We start from the raw sequence: 19,305 nt of genomic DNA, 5'->3' as shown, positions 1-19,305 counted from the left end.
TATTTGGCAGCATTGCCCATGCTGCTGGTCCAAATGTTGCTTGAGGTCTTGAAATGGTCTTGATCATTCCCAGTTTCGTATTTGAATGGATTTGGCTCTTCTTTTATATAATTGGTTGAAGTTTGCACATTGCTGACTTTGTTTTACTCTCGGTTTTACTCATACCTGAGGAGAATCACAGAGGCGCCTTTAAAGAAAATTCAGATAAATTAGGCAAATCAGGGCGGCGAAATTTCATTTTGCCGGGGCGCCAAAATGTCTGGCAGAGGCCCTGCGTAGTCCGATTTGGTTCTGTATTATATTTGTTCACTATTTCGGATCTTGTCGCCTGATATACTTCTTGGAAGGAAAAAATATATAAGATTCTCTTTATTTGTGTTCACGTCCTAGATCGGAAATGGTCAAGTAGTTTTTCGTTCGTTATGGTTATGTTTTGACCGGAATTAGATACAGCCCATCAGCTGATCATTCGTTAGGCTGATGAATAGCAGTGGTACTTCACGTAGTTTCGAACGTAGTAGATGAAGATGGTGTGTCTCGGTTAGGTGGGTTTTGGATACGAACGATCTTGTTCCAACCAGTAGCGACGCTAGGAGATGAGCCAGGGAAATTTGACATACTAAGGCTAAAAGATTAGACAAACTAAAATTTCGCTCTACTTTGGCCCCAAACAAAAATCCGGCTCCCTCTTGGCCACCCCTGTTTTTGAAAGCTGGAGTCGCCACTGGTCCCAACAGCTCAGATTCAAAAACGAAAGTGCTTCAGTTTTGCGAAATGTGACTGCATAATTTCACAGGGAATTTTAATAATTCGTATATATCGTTTCACTTCAAGTAATGGCCTATACTTTGAATTTGTCAAATGTAACCGCTTTAAAAGTGACAGCTGCCTAGATAGCGGGAAATTCAAAATTCTATTGGAAAACCCTTTACGTATCAATCTATGAATAATTAAAATGTTTCTTCAAATGTATCTATTTATTGTGAATAATCGAATAAAATTTAAATGCCTTGGTATGAGTATTTTTACAGGTATCGTAGATAGTATCTAACCACATAACACTGAAACTAATTATCGAAGCGCTTTATGTGCTTTCCGAATTCAATTCATCATTTATTCTTTTTCACTGTACCTAACACTTCGGAAACGATAAAAGATTCAATTTTCATTGTACTAATCAATGAATTCAAATACCTAATCATTAGGACCTGTTCTATTAGTTTTATCACATTGGATGACTTTCTCTCAATATCTGATCATCGGTCTATGTATTTTGTTACATTAAATCACCATCAAAACACAGGACAATGTGTTCGCAACAATAGAACTAATGCCTTTGAATTCATAACGATTGAATGCGATTCATTCTACAACAAACGGGCTGGTATTGGCTATAATGATTATTTTCACTGATGTAGCGTTTTTACTGGTGGCAGGTCTGATGCGACATACCTGGGAGCTTTCTGTTCTGTATGGCTCCTTGAAAATATACTGGGTGACATAGAAACCCATACTTACCTATTACATATTTACATATATAATCAGATAATTGAAAACGATCAAAGCATAAATCTCACCCTTCGAGAACACATAAAGAGTGTTTTTTTTAGAGCTATAGAACTTAAATTGCAATAAAACAACGATGGATTATTCGATTGACATGAATTTTATTTATCCGCAGAATAATCTTGTGGCATTACATTCTAAATATAATTTCTGGCATATGATCACCACGGCTGGCTCGGATGTAGTCCAATCTGGACATCCAATTTTCGATGACTTTTTCCAACATTTGTGGCCGTATATCGGCAATAACATGGCGAATGTTGTCTTTCAAATGGTCAAGGGTTTGTGGCTTATCCGCATAGACCAATGACTTTACATAGCCTCACAGAAAGAAGTCTAGCGGTGTTAAATCACAAGATCTTGGAGGCCAATTCACAGGTCCAAAACGTGAAATTATAATTTCACGCCTATAGGCGGTCACCAAACGTGTCTTTCAATAAATCGGTTGTGGCACGAGCTGTGTGACATGTTGCGCCATCTTGTTAGAACCACAGCTCCTGGACATCATGGTTGTTCAATTCAGGAATGAAAAAATTTGTAATCATGGCTCTATACCGATCACCATTGACTGTAACGTTCTGGCCATCGTTTTTGAAGAAGTACGGACCAATGATTCCACCAGCCCATAAAGCGCTCCAAACAGTCAGTTTTTCTGGATGTAACGGTGTGTCGACATACACTTGAGCATTAGCTTCACTCCAAATGCGGCAGTTTTGTTTGTTGACGTAGGCATTCAACCAGAAGTGCGCTTCATCGCTAAACAAAATAAAATGGACGTAGTGCGCGATACGTATTCCGCACGGAACAATTATTATTTTCGAAATAAAATTGCACTATTTGCAAGCGTTGTTCAGGCGTGAGTCTATTCATGATGAATTGGCAAACCAAACTGAGAATCGGTCGCCATCTTGAACAGTAATGCCAACTTAAAGTTATATACCTCGAAAAAAACACCCGTTATATACCATCCTATATACAGTTGTCAATGAAATATTGTTTTTTTTTGATATTTGGTATTTTCTATAGTTGTGATGAGGCTACACACACCAAATTCTGAGCGAAGATTGACTTTGTTATTCTAAATATTCGAGCAAAATTCTATCTAGATCGAATTGGTTATCACGGAAATATAAGGAATTTTATTCACAATATTCTGCCCCTGGAAGCAAAAAAATTGATCGTTATTGAATTTTACTGTAGGAATTATTTTCAATTCTTCAAATAATTATTTTGAAAATGAAAAAAAAAAATACTGAACACTTTTGAAAATTATGAAATTGAACGACCATGGTTGGCTCTCCCCTAATTTTGATCCTGGGTAAGCCTTTGACGAGCGTACTGATTATCCCCAATTAATCAGATGTTGAGCATCGCTTGTGATTTTTCAAACCCAAAGCGTAATCCAGTTCTGAATATTTATCAGCACACACAAATTTCATCAAAAATTTTTCACAAAGAACTCCAAATATTATACATATGTTTTAAAATGGTGTTCTGTCGGAAGTAATAATCATTTCCATCCGTAGTGCAGCTGTATTCAGAAATCAGAGATTTAGTGGAAAAAATCAAATAGCTATTATTATTACAAATAGAGAAATAATTTTCGCGCGGTTTCTGAAAACGGGACAATTTTGGGTCCCGGAATTCAGTATCGGGACACCGGAACGAGTAATGAAGGAAAGGGACAGTCCCGTTCGAAAAGAGACGTCTGGTCACCTTACTTATCCATATTAGGGATTCATCAAGCCAAGTAGCTTGACATTTTAACCAATTACAAGACTTGATTTTCGATATTTATTGCTTGACTTGATATCAAGCTGCTTGATATCACTTGAGCTTGATATGCATGCGTCGCACGGCATATATTTCTGCAATCTCGTGCCCGCTTAGACTAAATAAGGCGATTCCTCGAGCGCCGAGACACTGAAGCATTTGTCAGTGTGACTTTATAAGTAGTTCTCTCACATTTATATGAAATCAATTGGTAGATTTTGGTAGTTTCAGAAATATCTTTCGAAACTTGGCCAAAAGGACCAAAGATTTCTTATCAACGCCATCATCTTCAGCTCCTGTTGAAAGACAATTTTCCAGAGCTGCTCTTAGAGTAACAAAAATCCGCAATAGGTTAGGCGATAAATCTATAAGATGCCTGATGTGTCTAAGATCCTGGATGGAAAATTATGAAATCAAACAAAGCCTGCAGGTTTCTCTTCATTTTTTATCATTTAAGTATCTATTATCTAGTTATTATTTAAAGTGCTTTAATTTATGTTTCTATTTCAGAAAAGTTGATATTTTCGGTTCTTTTTTACAATGAGTTTAATAAATCAAAGTGTTTCTTGCTAGGTTCTTTCTCATTTCATCATTTTTTCTATTGATGTGAGACTGCACAATAAAACTGCTAAAAATCAAGTAGCTTGATATGATTCAAGTAATTGATAAATAAACACTTAACTTGACTTGATATTGAAAAACTACTACTTGACTTGAGCTTGTCTTGATCAAGTCAAGCTCAAGCCGAGTAGCTTGAAAATTAAGCCATGCCGTGAATCTTTAATCCATATCGCTATCGGCCAAGGTCTATAGATTAGACAGGTTGCCTCTAAACAACCAATCAGTTTCAACTATTCGTGACGTCACCCGGTGGCCGGTATCCCCATTCAAGTTGAAAGTTTCGAGCCAACCTGTCTAATCTACACTGATCAACAATTGCTAGGGATCACTTATGAACTTCTCTTCATTTGTATTTTTTTCAAGTTATCTCGTGAATATCTACATTATATGTTCTCTAAGGAAAAAGTAAGATGTTTTGAGTTGATTACATCAAAGTCTTCCTCACTTCATCGGCTCTTGTTCACAAAATCGATTATTATCTGTAGGCTGTTACAGGTGGAGTGAACAGCAATGTGGTATTTGTTATTAAATCTGTTTTTTTCTCTCGTTCAAACACATAAGGTGACAATAATTGAAGAAATGAGAACAATATCAGCTTATCAGTCATGGCGAGAAGACGTTTGGCTCCTGTGCAACTGGACCAAATCATACGGTGGATACAGGAAGGTTTGTCCCAGCGAGAACTGTCCCGGCGGTTGAATGTTTCGCAAATTGTCGTGAGTCGGGCTTGGAATAGGTTCATCCAAAACGACTCAGTAGCTTATGTTCATGGGGGAGGTCGGCAGCGCAGTACAACAGCTACCCAAGATCGTCTTTTGATCCTCAATGCTAGGAGAAATCCCACTTACCCGGCGTCGCGGCTCAATAGATCACTGAGAGTTGCAACAGGAGTTCTAATTTCGAACCAGACTGTAAGACGACGAATACATGTTCGTGGTTTGAGAGCACGTAGGAGGGTACAACATCCCCGTTTGAATAGGGAACACCGGGTTCATCGACGGCAATGGGCTGAGGAGCACCGCAATTGGACACTTGAAGATTGGAGCCGATGTTTATTTACGGATGAGTCTAGATTTCGTTTGGTCAACTCCGATGGACGTATTCTTGCTTGGAGGGAAAGAGGTCGAAGGTATGCAGAACAGTATATGGTACCCACAACAGATTTTGGCGGAGGTTCTATATGTGTATGGGGAGACATTTGTTTGAACCAACGCACAGAGTTGGTTGTTCTGCAGAACACCACCATGACCAACCAGAGATATCCCGATATGATTATTGAACCCATAATTGTTCCGTTTGCGGCTGCCGTGGGCGAGAATTTCATTTTAATTGACGATAATGCCCGTCCACACCGTAGTCGTCTGGTTAATGAAGCGCTAGAAACTCATGCTATTGATAAGATGGACTGGCCAGCTCGCTCTCCAGACATGAATTGCATCGAACATGTCTGGTCTGAGATGTCTAGACAATTGTCAACCTTAGAACAACCGATCAATAACCTGGAGGACCTTTCTAACGCTTTACGGGATATTTGGACAAATTTGCCCCAAAATTTTATAAATCGTTTGATCAAAAGTATGCCTCGTAGGATAGAATGCTTGAGACGAGCTCGTGGGGGACCAACTAGGTACTAGCTTAACCGAAACTTCAGCCTTTTTATGTTATTCAAACACAGAATTTTGAGTGTTCCTAATAAAGTCTTTTTTTCTCTCCAACTTTCCATTTTTTCATTCTTTTCTCAAGTGAACCATATTATCAACTGAAAATACTCTGATATCTGACTAAATTTATAATCTTGGAGCGAATATTTCAGAAATAAATTTAGAACAAGTAAGTGATCCCTATCAATTGTTGAGCAGTGTATATAGATGTTGCGGACTAGGGACATGAAATTCTCAGGTTAAATTCCAATTGTATGTAGGTAGGTAGATGGACAGAATCAGAAGGAAAATCTTAGCTCTGTTGTACCCTAGGGGTAGTAGGTACTTACCCCTCCGGAGCATGACAGATACCCCCTCTAAGAAAAATAAATGTTTCTCAAAATCAAAACAAATATTCGCCCCTAAATAATGATCTTCATCATACATCAGATATATCGAGACAATCAGTAATTTTTAAAATCAAATATTCAATTTTATCCCAAAAAGTTCGAATAAATGTGTGACCTCCCTGTATACCTATGAGGAAACTTTTTCTCATCAGATACAGAGCACCTTAAAAAATCTAGAGATCTATATACCCTTCACACCCTGTATAACTCCATCCCCAACTTCTTCCAACTTCACATCCAGAAATTCCCGCGTTTCTCCCATCGCAACGCAACACCCGTTCTATCTCATCAGAGATTGTTTCCTTCAGATTCCGTACAAGATACAGGGGAGCTCATTACGGTAAACCGCCGCAGCCAATGGCCGCGTACGGTGGGCGGAGCGAGCCCAATCTATGCTCCCCTGAGGGTGGGGGAAGTCGGCTCGAAGCGGCAATTCGAAAAGCAACAAGTTGTATCGGAATGAATGTTCAAGAATTAAATCCCGGGATGATGGGAATATGGGCTAATCCGATCCTTGAACACAGTGCACCGCCACCTCTATTAAACAAACATCTCATTTGGAGCGAGGACTCATTTTCGATTTGATGCGAATTTGCGGAAAGGGAGAGGCGGTGGTGGGGGGAATTGAGGGAAGTTAATGAGTTTGTGATCAGGTACAAATGGGATCGCTTCTGGTTGTTGTGGTAATTTGAGGAGGATTTTTGTTTTATCGTGGTAATTGATATGGGAATTATTATCGTTGCCGTTTGCGAATGCGGTTACTGCTGTTTCAATTTCTATCTAGGACAGTGATTCCCAAAGTGGTCCAGGTGGTTTCCCGGGGGTCCACAGGGGACTCGTAGAGGGACCGCGGTGTTGTGAAGAACAAATGGGTGGTCCACGAAAATTTTTCTGGTTTCGATAGCAAAAAACAATCTCAAATAGTTAATATCCAAATTTATAGTGTTAATCCAAAAAACGTTTTCAAATAATACCTGGAATTTGCATGACCATAATGGACAAAAATGTAATCCGTCCTTAGCGAATTTAATTTACTATTCCTTTCTTGGTTTTTTCAAGCAATTCTCCAACGGAAAAAAGGTTGTAAATTCCTATATTTGTATATTGCGGGGGTCCACCGAAAACAGGAAAACTATGAAAGGGGTCCACGAAAAAAAAGTTTGAGAACCACTGATGTAGGAGCTTTTGATTAAGCAAACGTTTTTTGACAAAACAAATTGGTTGATAATATTTGATTACATCTCTTGGTTGAAATTTCTGCACAATAGGGAGGTAAGTAGGTAGACATCTGAAGTCTCAAGATAGTGTTGCCACATCTCTCATAAATCAGTATCAACTACTGGGCAGTGGTTTAAGTTTAATAATTTTCTTCCTAAGTAGATGCTTTATCTTCAGTTCATCAGCTAACGTCCCAGAACATCTTCTGGAGTCAAATCTGACGCTTCACATGTATGACTGCGGAATAGGCTTCTGATGATTGGAGAAGCCATATGACAACACCGCACACAGTGCACCTGCACGAACCTCCATGCCGCGAATGTTTTTAGTCTAGTATAGTCTAGTCGCAGAGCTAGAACAGATCACATGAAGAGACCGCGAGTCCAAGATCGCCGGCCTTCTTGAATGTAAATGTACAATAAAGTAATAAATATACAGTCCACAAAAAAGGCTTTTCATTAAGCATCAAGACGATAACATTGGTCCTTCGAGCCGGATTTCAAGAATTTCAAAATTTCAAGAACGGTAGGAAGAAAACTACTACGATTCAACTGAAGGGAAGAAACGAGCGAGTAAGACGGCTGTATTCCTGTACAGAAACCGAGCGAGACGGAGCTTCGACGATTCCACTGGAGCGAACACCTGCTAACGGCCACGCCACGATAGACGAGGACAGCTGTACGACTGCAACAAGAAGCAGAGTGAGACAATTCCACAATTCCAAGTAAGCTCGTTCCTTTATCTTATACGAGAGTTAAATATTATAATTCACGTTGAATTTAAAGTCAATTCAATACGATAAGCTAGTATTACAAGTGCAATTTATTACTAATCAAGAACAATGTCGAATTTAACTAAATTCAGATTTCAAAGAGGTCAATTTAAGGCAACCTTAACAAGATTCAAAGGTTATATTAATTCAATTGATTTAGACAATATAGACGAGATAACAATAACCCAACTGAAAGTAAGATTAGACAAAATTAAACCGATTCTGAACGAATTTTCATCTGTGCAAGCTTCGATCGAATACGAATTAAGTGGATCAGAAAACCAAGAACAAGAGTTACAACAAGAGCTAAATGAACTTATAAATTTTGAAAAATCTTATTTTGAATTAATTAGTTTCACTCAAAACCTTATCAACAATTCTGAATTAAACGATGGTGTAAGTTCAATATCAGCTAATAAAAATTCGGTCAATAGTTCAGTACAATCACATTTTAAATTACCTGACATTAAATTGCCAATCTTCAGAGGTTCATTCGAGACATGGTTAGAATTTAGAGATACTTACTATTCTTTAGTACATCATAATGCCAATATTAGTAATATTCAAAAATTTTATTATCTCAAATCCTGTTTGGAAGGTGAGCCATCGAAATTGATTAGCTCTGTAGAAGTGAGTGAAAGTAATTATACAGTTGCATGGTCGTTAATAAAAGATAGATACGAGAATAAAAAATTGATTGTACACAATTATATCAAAGGACTTTTTGACAGCCCAGTAGTTGTCAAGGAATCGCACGCTGAATTGCGCAATCTGCACGATAATTTTGTAAAAAATTTGAGATCTTTGAAAGTATCAGGTCAACCAACTGATAGTTGGGATGCTCTCTTAGTGTACATGCTTTGTACTAAACTTGACAATATTACTAGACGAGAGTGGGAATCGTATAGGACAAAAGGCGAACTACCAACGGTAAACGAATTATTAGAATTTCTTAAACAAAAATGCGAAGTTTTAGAAAAATTAGAGATTACCAAGAACGATGTTAAAACAATAGAAAAACAATTCTCTAAATTTCCATATAATAAATCAAATCGTACAGAAAAAACCCGGTCGTTCAATACTACGACAGAAAGAAAATTAACTTGCTATTTTTGTAAAAAAGAACATTCAATTTATCAATGTGAAAAGTTTCGGGAATTAGACATTCCTGCGAGAATTGATCAGGTAAAAATGCTGAAATTATGTACCAATTGCTTCGATCCCAATCATATCAATAACGATTGCAAAAGATCCAATTGTAGAATCTGCAAAAAACGTCATAATACTCTTTTACATTTAAATTCCAAGTCAGATGCGAAAGAAAACGTAAACAACGCCAACTCGAAAGAATCGACCAGCGGTACATACATGACGAGCACGCAAGAGGGTGAGGGTATCGCGTACGACAGAGATAGCAATACGTCGGTACGTCGCAATTCCGCAGGAGCCGATAAGATAGCGCGATCCGCGAGTAGTAGGGCTTACAATGTTGCCGGTATTAACAATTTGGAGGATAATTCACAGCCTTTACTGAGTACAGCGGTCATTCGTGTTCACGGCAAGAATAATAGGTTCCTTTACGCAAGAGTATTACTAGACGCAGGCAGTCAAAGCCATTTCATGTCGGAAAAATTAGCGAAACAATTAGATTTAGACAAAAAACCAGTAAATTATTCAATAGTAGGCGTAGGAGAGTCAAAGGTCCTAGCTGCTCAATACAAGACTGACGTGAGGTTCAGTTCAAGAATTAATGATTATACTAAAAATATTTCGTGTCTCATTATTCCTAAAATAGCACAAAAATTACCAAATGCGTCGTTTAAGGTTTCTCCGCGATCAAGAATAAACGAACTAACTCTAGCGGATCCAAACTACAATTTGCCTCAAGATATAGATATGCTGTTGGGAGTTAGTATTTTTTATGACATTTTAATCATGGAACAAAGGAAAAATAACAACATGCCTATATTACAGAATACACAGCTAGGATGGGTTTTTGGAGGTAATATTCCGTCTGTAGAATCAAAGACGAGCAAAACTATTTCTTGCATAACAATTAACGAGTCTTTGGAAAATGCTTTAACTAAATTTTGGACAGTCGAAGAATGCGACAACGAGAGAATTCTTACTAAAGATGAAATTTTTTGTGAAGAACATTTTTTGGATAATGTCAAGCGGACTCCAGAGGGTAGATTCATTGTGAAATTTCCATTTAAAGAAAATGTAATCAAGTTAGGACATTCTGACGAGATGGCATTGAATCGGTTTCATGCATTGGAGAGACGTCTAAACAGAGATAAAGTTTTGAAAAATGATTATTGTGACTTTATGAAAGAATACATCGAACTAGGTCATATGCGCAAATTGGAAGTTTTCGATATAAACAAGAAATGTCTAGACGGCTACTTTCTTCCTCATCACGCAGTAATAAAAAACACAAGTATAACCATAAGAACTCGAATTGTCTTCGACGCGTCAGCTAAATCTGACAACGGTATTTCGCTGAATGATGTTCAGTACGTCGGACCTACACTACAAGATGATCTTTTCTCCATATTATTGAGATTCAGACAACATAAATTTGTCTTAAATGCTGATATTTCAAAAATGTATCGCCAAATTCTTATAGACCCTAGCGAGAGAAAATATTTAAGAATTTTTTGGAGAGATAATGATGGAGAACAGATACAATGCTACGAGCTGAACACCGTAACGTATGGAACTTCATCAGCACCATACTTAGCTGTGCGTTGTCTTCGGCAAATGGGTATAGAGAATAATGATGAATACCCAATCGCGAGCAAAGTAATTTTAAAAGATTTTTATATTGACGATCTATTAACAGGGTCAGACAGCCCTTCTGAATTACGCGAAATTCAAAGAGACGTTACGAATATATTAAGGTCTGGAGGTTTTCAATTGCGTAAATGGTTATGTAACAACAAGGAATTATTGAAAGAAATTAATGTTGATGAAAATTTATCTTCAGGAATTTTACATTTAGGAAAAGAGGAAAACAATAAAACTTTAGGTATTTATTGGAACGCATTTAATGATAATATACAATATTCAATTAAAGATTTCGAAGTTGTAGAAAGGTTATCGAAACGAATCATTTTGTCTATGACAAGTCAAATCTTCGATCCTTTGGGATTAGTTGGCCCTATCGTAGTTATAGCGAAAATGTTTCTGCAACGTTTATGGCAAGAAAAACTAGATTGGGATCAACAAGTGTCCAATCATCTTAGTGTCACTTGGAACGATTTCTGTAAAGAATTATTACTATTAAATAATCTTAAAATTCCAAGATATGTTTGTTGCGAAAATTATACAATTATCGAAATACACGGGTTTGCAGATGCATCCGAAAAGGCATACGGTGCATGTATTTACATTTCTTGTAAAGTACAAGATAAGCCTTACAAGACTCAATTACTATGTTCCAAATCCAGAGTTTGTCCGTTGAAACAAATTTCACTGCCTCGCCTAGAATTATGCGCAGCCGAACTTTTAGCTAAATTAATGCGAAAGGTAATTAGGGCTAGTGAAATTACATTTGATCAATGTTTTTATTGGACGGATTCCACTGTGGTACTAGGTTGGATAAACGGATGCCCCAGTCAGTGGAAAACATTTGTCGCGAACCGAGTCTCTAGTATACAAAATTTATCAAAGCCAAGTCAATGGTACCACATTGCTGGCAAACTCAATCCAGCTGATTTATTGTCACGAGGTACAACGGTGAATAATCTTTTAGAATGCGATATTTGGTGGAAAGGTCCACATTTCTTGGCGAACAGAGACAGATCTGAATTTGTACTAGATTTACCATACCGAGAATTGCCTGAAAAAAGAATATTAGTTAATTTTTGTCAAAAAACGAATCAATTGGAACTTCCGTTTACTAAATTCTCAAGATTTAAAAAATTACAGAGAACAATAGCCTACTGTATTTATTTATTTATTTATTTATTTATTAGAAAGAAGAACACAAACAGGTATTCCAACCCAATACAGTATTCACAATTCAAAAAAACAAAAAACTTTATCATCATACAATCTCAGCATTATATAAACCTAACCCATTGTACATATACTTATTTTAATACTTAACCTAGAAACGCGAAAAGAAAACAAAACAGTTCCCCTGCACTCCAGAGAGAAAAAAAAATGCAGAGAAACACAATATAATAATAAACTAATAGGTACACATCATGAACTTATTCTTCAAACAATTTTTCAGTTGAACAAGAGAAATATTGAAAATATCGACATCAAGAGACAATGAATTGAAAGTTGACATAAATCTACATAGTGGCGAATTCTGTGTAACATTTAATCTACGAAAAGGTATAGCAAACAATTCTTTAGATCTTAACTTCTTCTCAGGAACCCGAAATGTTACCTGCTGAAGGAGGCTCGGGACAGAGAGGACACCATTCGATATTTTGTACAACAAACATAAATCATTTAATTTCCTACGATCCTCCAAGCTGATCAAATTAAACCTCTGTTGAGCTTCTGCATAATCATGGTTATCAATTTGAAAGTAATTACGGAAAGCAAGGTGTTTCAAAAATTTATGCTGCACGCTTTCTAATCTCTTTATATAATATTTGTAATGAGGGTTCCAGATTGGAGATGCGAAATTGAGCTTACTCACCACAAAGGCATGATATAAGGTTAAAACTGATCTATTTCTCCTAAATGATCTACCGTGTCGAAGGACAAATCCCAGCATTCTATTCGATGACGAGATGATGTTTTCTATGTGCTCAATAAAATTTAATTTGCTATCCAGCGTTACCCCCAAATCTCGGATACTACTAACTTGCTGCAGCTGATTTTGATCGATAGAATAAAAGAAATTTATGATGTTTCTATTCCGTGTGAAAGTTATTTTGAAACATTTATCTAAATTTAAAAAGAGAAAATTTTTCTTACAAAATTCACACAGTCTATCCAGATCCTCCTGAAACCGAATACAGTCCTCAACACTATTAATTCTCAGAAATATTTTCAAATCATCTGCATATACTAAAAATTGAGTGTAACGAAAACAGGATGACATATTGTTTAGATATATAATGAAAAAGAGGGGCCCAAGGTGAGAACCTTGGGGCACACCAGATGTACTAAAAAATTGTCTAGATTTTTGACCATTTATGCACACAAATTGGGATCTTTTTAATATGTAGGATTTCGCCCATCTGAACAAGCTACCGCATACACCTACCTCAGCCAGGCGACGCAACAATACTGAATGATTCACCTTGTCAAACGCCTTTTTGAAATCAGTATATACTACGTCGATTTGACTTCGGCATTCAATCCCCTCATAGAGGTCATCAAGAAAGCTTATAAGATTGGTCTCCAGACTACGACCTTTAATAAAGCCATGTTGATTCTCTATTATCAAGTTTTTAACATGATAAGCGATGAATTTATAAACTAAAGACTCAAACATTTTAGGAATTGTCGATAAAATAGTTATGGGTCGGTAATTCTGAACAAAATCCTTTTGGCCACCTTTGTGTATCGGAATAGTCTTTGAGAGTTTCCAACGAGTAGGAAAAACACCACTTCTGAGCGAATTATTGAAAACAAGAGTCAACGGCAACGAAATAGACTCACGGCACCGATTCAGAAACACAGGCGGAATACCATCAGGGCCCGGACCTTTACTACAATTTAAAGACTTCAGGGCTTCTTCTATATTCGCTTTAGAGAGTGAAACACTCGACAAATAATTATTAGTGCAGACGCCCCCCTCAACATCCAGGTTTTCATCACTGTCTGAAAATGGTTCAAAAACGGAACTAAAAAAATCCGCAAATAGATCTGAAATATCCTGTGATGATGAGGCTTCAACGTCACCATATTTCATAACTGAGGGAAGATTACTATGACGTTTTTTATGCGAAATAAATTTGAAAAATTCTTTTGAGTTATTTGAAAGTTCTTGTTCAACAGTGTCTAAATACCGATAAAAATCCCTTGAAATAAGTTTTTTTGAAAGAGTTCTAAAATGCTTGAAACGGTCGTAATCATATTTATCATTATAAATTTTGTATTTTTTATGAACTTTATTTTTTCGATTAATAACTTTTATTGTCTCTTTCGAATAAAATGAAGGAAATTTTTTATTTATTTTTGTTTTGGGTACATACTCAACAATTAATCTATCCAGGATATCGTAAAGAACATGTACACTGGTATCAACATCAGAACCCCCCAAAACCACTTCCCAATTTATTCTTGACAGCTCTAAGTTTATGGCATCATAATTGCCCATTCTAAAATTAAAATGATACCTTGGATGATCCTTTAAATACTCATAATTATTAACATCAAATAAAAACTCAACAGCTGGATGGTGGTCATCCTCATTCACTAGTGGAGTATCACAACGACTTATGTTATTCACTCTATTTTTACTACATAAAATTAAGTCCAATATTCTGTTGTTTTTATTCAAAATATTATTAAACTGCTTAAACTCTAGAAAATTGAAGGTATCGACAATACTTGCAAATTTATTTTCCACTTCAGTAGGATTAAGCACGATTGAAAATGATTGATTTACCCATTTTACAGATGGGCAGTTGAAATCACCACAGATCAGAATTAAATCCTGTACTCCCATTTTGTTCCTATTTGATTCCAGTTTCCTCGCAAACGACAAATAAGCCATATCGTTACCAGGTGCAATATATACACAACAAATATATATTCTACGTTTGTTAACTTTAATCACTATCCAAATATCCTCTGCCTCACTATTGAAATCCGGAACTATACTTGCATTTAGTTCATTGCGCACAATCACAAGCACTCCACCACCGTCTTTTTTTGAAGAATTAGTCAGATCTCTATCTCTCCTAAAAACGTTGTAATTATTGTCCACCAATTCACGATCACATATATCCTTGTTCAGCCACGATTCTGTTACCATAATCAAATCAAAAGCACCACATAAAAAATTGATTTTAAAATTTGACAGTTTGGTGCGCAGTCCACGCACATTCTGATATAGAACGTGTAAAGCCATTTTTGAGATATAAACCATTTATGCTCATTATGTTGTGATAAAGGGATACGGTGACTAGGACAATTTTGCCAAATCAGCCTCGCTCTGAATATGTAGGATTCTAGATGTATCATTCTTCCTCAATAAAACATTACCGTTCTGAGTCCAAACGAATTTGAATCCTTTCTCTCTAGCCATTACCCGAGCTGCCCTGAAAACAATTTTGCTCCTGATAGTGAGGTGTTCATTAACATAAAACTTATTCGATAGTCCATCTAATCTGAAACCATCTTTTCTTTCCAATTGATTGCGCTTTACTTTAACTGCTGACAACATTTCATCGCGTTTTGCTTTAGAAATGAACGTATAAGGTTCATATCAAATATGAAAGACAAGTCAATGAAGACAACCGGAATTTTAACGGTCACAGAACTAAGCTATGCTCATGATATAATAATAAAAACATCTCAAAAACAATCTTTTCCGGATGAATATAGAATGTTAACAAAGGGAGATAAAATCAGTACTTCGAGTAAATTATTGGCCCTGAATCCATTTATTGGTACCGACGGTCTAATTAGAGTAGGAGGCAGGTTAGTAAATGCCGATATAGATTTTGCCAAGAAACATCCTATTCTATTGGACACAAGGCATCATGTGACTTTATTATTGCTACAAGAGGAGCATGTGAGACTGATGCATTGTGGACCAAATCAACTTCTATATTCGTTAAGAGAAAAATATTGGCCTATAGCAGGACGCAGACTAGCGCGATCTGTTGTAAAAGGCTGCATTACTTGTCGTAAGGCCCAGCCAATGGGATGCAAATATTTAATGGGAAATCTTCCTTCAGAAAGAGTCAACAAATATATTCCTTTCACAAATGTTGGATTAGATTATGCCGGACCTATTCTCATTAAAGATAGAAAATTACGAGGGGCAAAATTAATAAAAGGGTACATTTGTTTGTTCATTTGTATGAGTACAAAGTGTGTCCACCTAGAGTTGCTTACCGACTTATCATCTGAAGCATTCTTGGCAATGTTCAAGAGATTCATTGGCAGACGAGGTCGACCATCTCATTTATTCTCCGATAATGGGACTTCTTTCATAGGAGCCAATAATGAATTGAAAAGGTTCATAGAAGCTTATTCGACTTCGATAGCTGCTGCACATACTAACGAAAATATAACTTGGCATTTCATTCCCCCTAGGGCCCCTAATTTCGGCGGTCTCTGGGAGTCCAATATAAAACAAGTTAAATATTATTTGAAAAGAATATTGAAAAATACTAGCTTAACGTATGAAGATATGATGACAGTTTTGATACAAATAGAAGGTATACTTAACTCTCGTCCCCTTTGTCCCTTATCATCTGATCCTTCCGATTTTAATCCCCTGACTCCATCTCATTTTCTGCTTGGGAAAACAGTCTCATCTATTCCTGAGCCTGCATATGTTAAAATGCCAGACAATCGTCTGAGTCACTACAAATACCTACAGAAGATCATTCAAACCTTTTGGCAGCGATGGTCAGTCGAATATGTCTCTGACCTGCAAGCAAGAACGAAATGGAAAGAAAATGTCGAGAATCTCCTCCAAGTCGGCAGTTTGGTACTGGTTAAACAAGAAGATGCACTTACCTACTCCTGGCGTTTGGGCAGAATCATCGAGTTGCATCGTGGAACTGATAACATCATCAGGGTTGCCACAGTGAAGTTTAGTGATGGTTCGGTCTGTAAAAGAGCGATTTCGAAATTATGTGTTTTACCAGTGTCTGGTATATAAAAAAAGGAGAACTATACTTACTTTATCTTTATACAAGAATTGTTTATTTTTGTTGTTTGTAAACCTTGTTTTGAAATAATATTTCAAGGCCGGCGGTATGGAGAAGCCATATGACAACACCGCACACAGTGCACCTGCACGAACCTCCATGCCGCGAATGTTTTTAGTCTAGTATAGTCTAGTCGCAGAGCTAGAACAGATCACATGAAGAGACCGCGAGTCCAAGATCGCCGGCCTTCTTGAATGTAAATGTACAATAAAGTAATAAATATACAGTCCACAAAAAAGGCTTTTCATTAAGCATCAAGACGATAACAATGATTGTTCACGACTGCTTCAAATTAGTATGACCTGTCCATTAGGCTTTGCTTCATATTTGATATTACATAAAAACTAATAAGTAGGTACCAGGGCGACATGTTGCTGAATCATTGTACGGAATTGAAGGGCTTGTATTGAATGAGTTTTGTATGAGTTTTTGCACAGTGGGCTTATTCTACCTCAAGAACATTGTAGGTATGAACAATTACTTTTCATGAAGTTTTGAATTTTGCCTCTTTGAATGAGAGTATTTAAATAAAATGAAGGAATAATATTTCTTCAAAGTGGAGAATACAGCTTTTACTAATGGGGCCAAGGAGGGGCTATGATTTGTCAAGGGGGGGAAGATTTTTGGGAGGGAGAAGATTTTTGGGAGGGAATATGAGAAATCGAAGAAAGAAGGGAAAAAGAAAAGTATTATATGTATTTTATATATTATATATGTATATTATATGTATTATATGAATTTTTCATGAAAAAAGATAGTGCTGGTTAGAACAAAAAAAATTATTGAACGTATGAAAAACGAAAGAAAACTTTTCATGAAATACGGATTATTTTGTAGGTATCTAAAGTTGATAACAAGAACAAGAAAATTATGAAATATGATATAAATAATTGGGTCATTGGCTAAAACTGATAAAATAAAATGTTTTTTAAATACTACCTCAGATGAGCAATATTTATTAATCAAGATTGTTCTTATTATAAGCAGATTCTGAAAATTGATTCCAAATATTTCAATGCGTTATTGCACTAGTTATTTGAACATTCTTTAATTCACAAGTACCCACGTTAAACAATGTTTGATTCACTGAGTAGATAAACGCCATCCTACCCCTGTTGTAATGGGTTGAATAGAATAATCTTGAAACGCTAAAATGAGATGAATAATAAGAAGAGGTAAAATATACCAATCGCTCCAATTTTCGTCAGTAGGTAGATACCTACTAACTACTAGAGCAGAATCGGTATATGTAATGTAAGTACCTACCTATAGTATATCCAAAGTCACTTGGAGGAAGCCAGAATATTTCGATTATACAAGGGTTGTCCAAGTTCCCAGAAATTTCTTTGGGGCCAGTGAATTTATCGCCCTACAATACTTTCAAATAAACCGCGATATTTAGCGGATCGCGGTATCCACTTCCAAAGGGACTTATATGGCTTAGCCGGTGGCTCTATCGCTGGAATAATTATGTTATCATAGCAATCGTTATAGCTGCAGAGTTCTGCTGTAAACAAAAAGTGACATTAAACCACAACAACATTTGAAAATGTTATGTTATATTTTCGATTAATTTGAAGCTTGACCGTGCTGAGAGTTTAAAATGGTTTGTGACTCCCCCATTTGAAACAAAATCTGTTTTAAAACACGATGACATTGTTTAGGTATGAGGTGGTAGAATATTAACGACAATCGATATGGTCTGCTATAACAAATAGAGCATTGAGTTCAAGGCCGTAACTAGATGGCCCAAAAAGTGAATTTGAAACATTAACCACGGTTTTCATGAAATTTGATCTACCGATCAATTCAAAATTCAATGATTGCAGTTTGAAACTTATGGAAGGGTAAAAAAAAAACTGAAATTGAATGCAGAAACGATTTGATCGAGCAAATTACCACGATAAATGTTTTATGCAACCAACCATATAGCTCTGAATTTAATAATTATCAAATATAATTTCATCTTGAGCACCAGGCAGCAAGAAATAAAAGACTCAGAAAAAAATGTTTCAAGAATCTCTTTTATCGAAATAATTAGATATCAGAAAGCAGGTCATCGATATCTTGATTCGTTTCTGAAAAATTCTGTTTCAAATATTTCGCTATACCTTGGTTTCTGTTTTGAAAAATTCCAGAACGTTTTTTCAGTAATTTTTATGTTTCATATGATTCATAACGGATCATAAATGCGAAATATCTGAAAGTCTTCAATAAAAGCCCTGTTTATAACTCGAGAACAAATCAAGATCTGTATCGAAAAAAAGGTAGAGGGTTTTTGAAGATTTTTTCTCTGAGTCTTATAATTCTTGAGGTGTTCTCACTGAGCATCGAATCTGGGACACCCTGTACAATGTCTTCCATTGTACAATAACAGTACAATAACAAAATTACAATAAGTAACCGCTAATGGTCTCTTACCTTTAGGGTCGCCGCCA

General features: G+C 36.4%; 2 protein-coding genes across 2 annotated transcripts; both read left to right on the top strand.

Moving 5' to 3' along the window:
• The first annotated feature begins 8,069 nt into the window (after nucleotides 1–8,069).
• Nucleotides 8,070–11,607, top strand: LOC123678716. Its single transcript, XM_045615868.1, has 2 exons — nucleotides 8,070–11,531; nucleotides 11,599–11,607. The coding sequence occupies exons 1-2, from the start codon at nucleotides 8,070–8,072 to the stop codon at nucleotides 11,605–11,607; spliced, it is 3,471 nt and encodes a 1,156-aa protein (XP_045471824.1).
• A 3,807-nt stretch (nucleotides 11,608–15,414) lies between these two features.
• LOC123678715 lies at nucleotides 15,415–16,818 on the top strand. The gene has a single exon (XM_045615867.1). It carries the CDS (start codon nucleotides 15,415–15,417, stop codon nucleotides 16,816–16,818), a length of 1,404 nt encoding a protein of 467 aa, XP_045471823.1.
• Nucleotides 16,819–19,305: the final 2,487 nt, after the last annotated feature.

Source organism: Harmonia axyridis, chromosome 4, assembly GCF_914767665.1.
Source record: "Harmonia axyridis chromosome 4, icHarAxyr1.1, whole genome shotgun sequence".
In the NCBI taxonomy this organism is placed as follows: domain Eukaryota; kingdom Metazoa; phylum Arthropoda; class Insecta; order Coleoptera; family Coccinellidae; genus Harmonia; species Harmonia axyridis.
This window is presented reverse-complemented; position numbering and strand designations above follow the sequence as displayed.

Bases quoted from the DNA above. Each gene is read 5' to 3' on its own strand.
- LOC123678716 (XM_045615868.1), top strand. From the start codon at position 8,070: ATGTCGAATTTAACTAAATTCAGATTTCAAAGAGGTCAATTTAAGGCA.
- LOC123678715 (XM_045615867.1), top strand. From the start codon at position 15,415: ATGAAAGACAAGTCAATGAAGACAACCGGAATTTTAACGGTCACAGAA.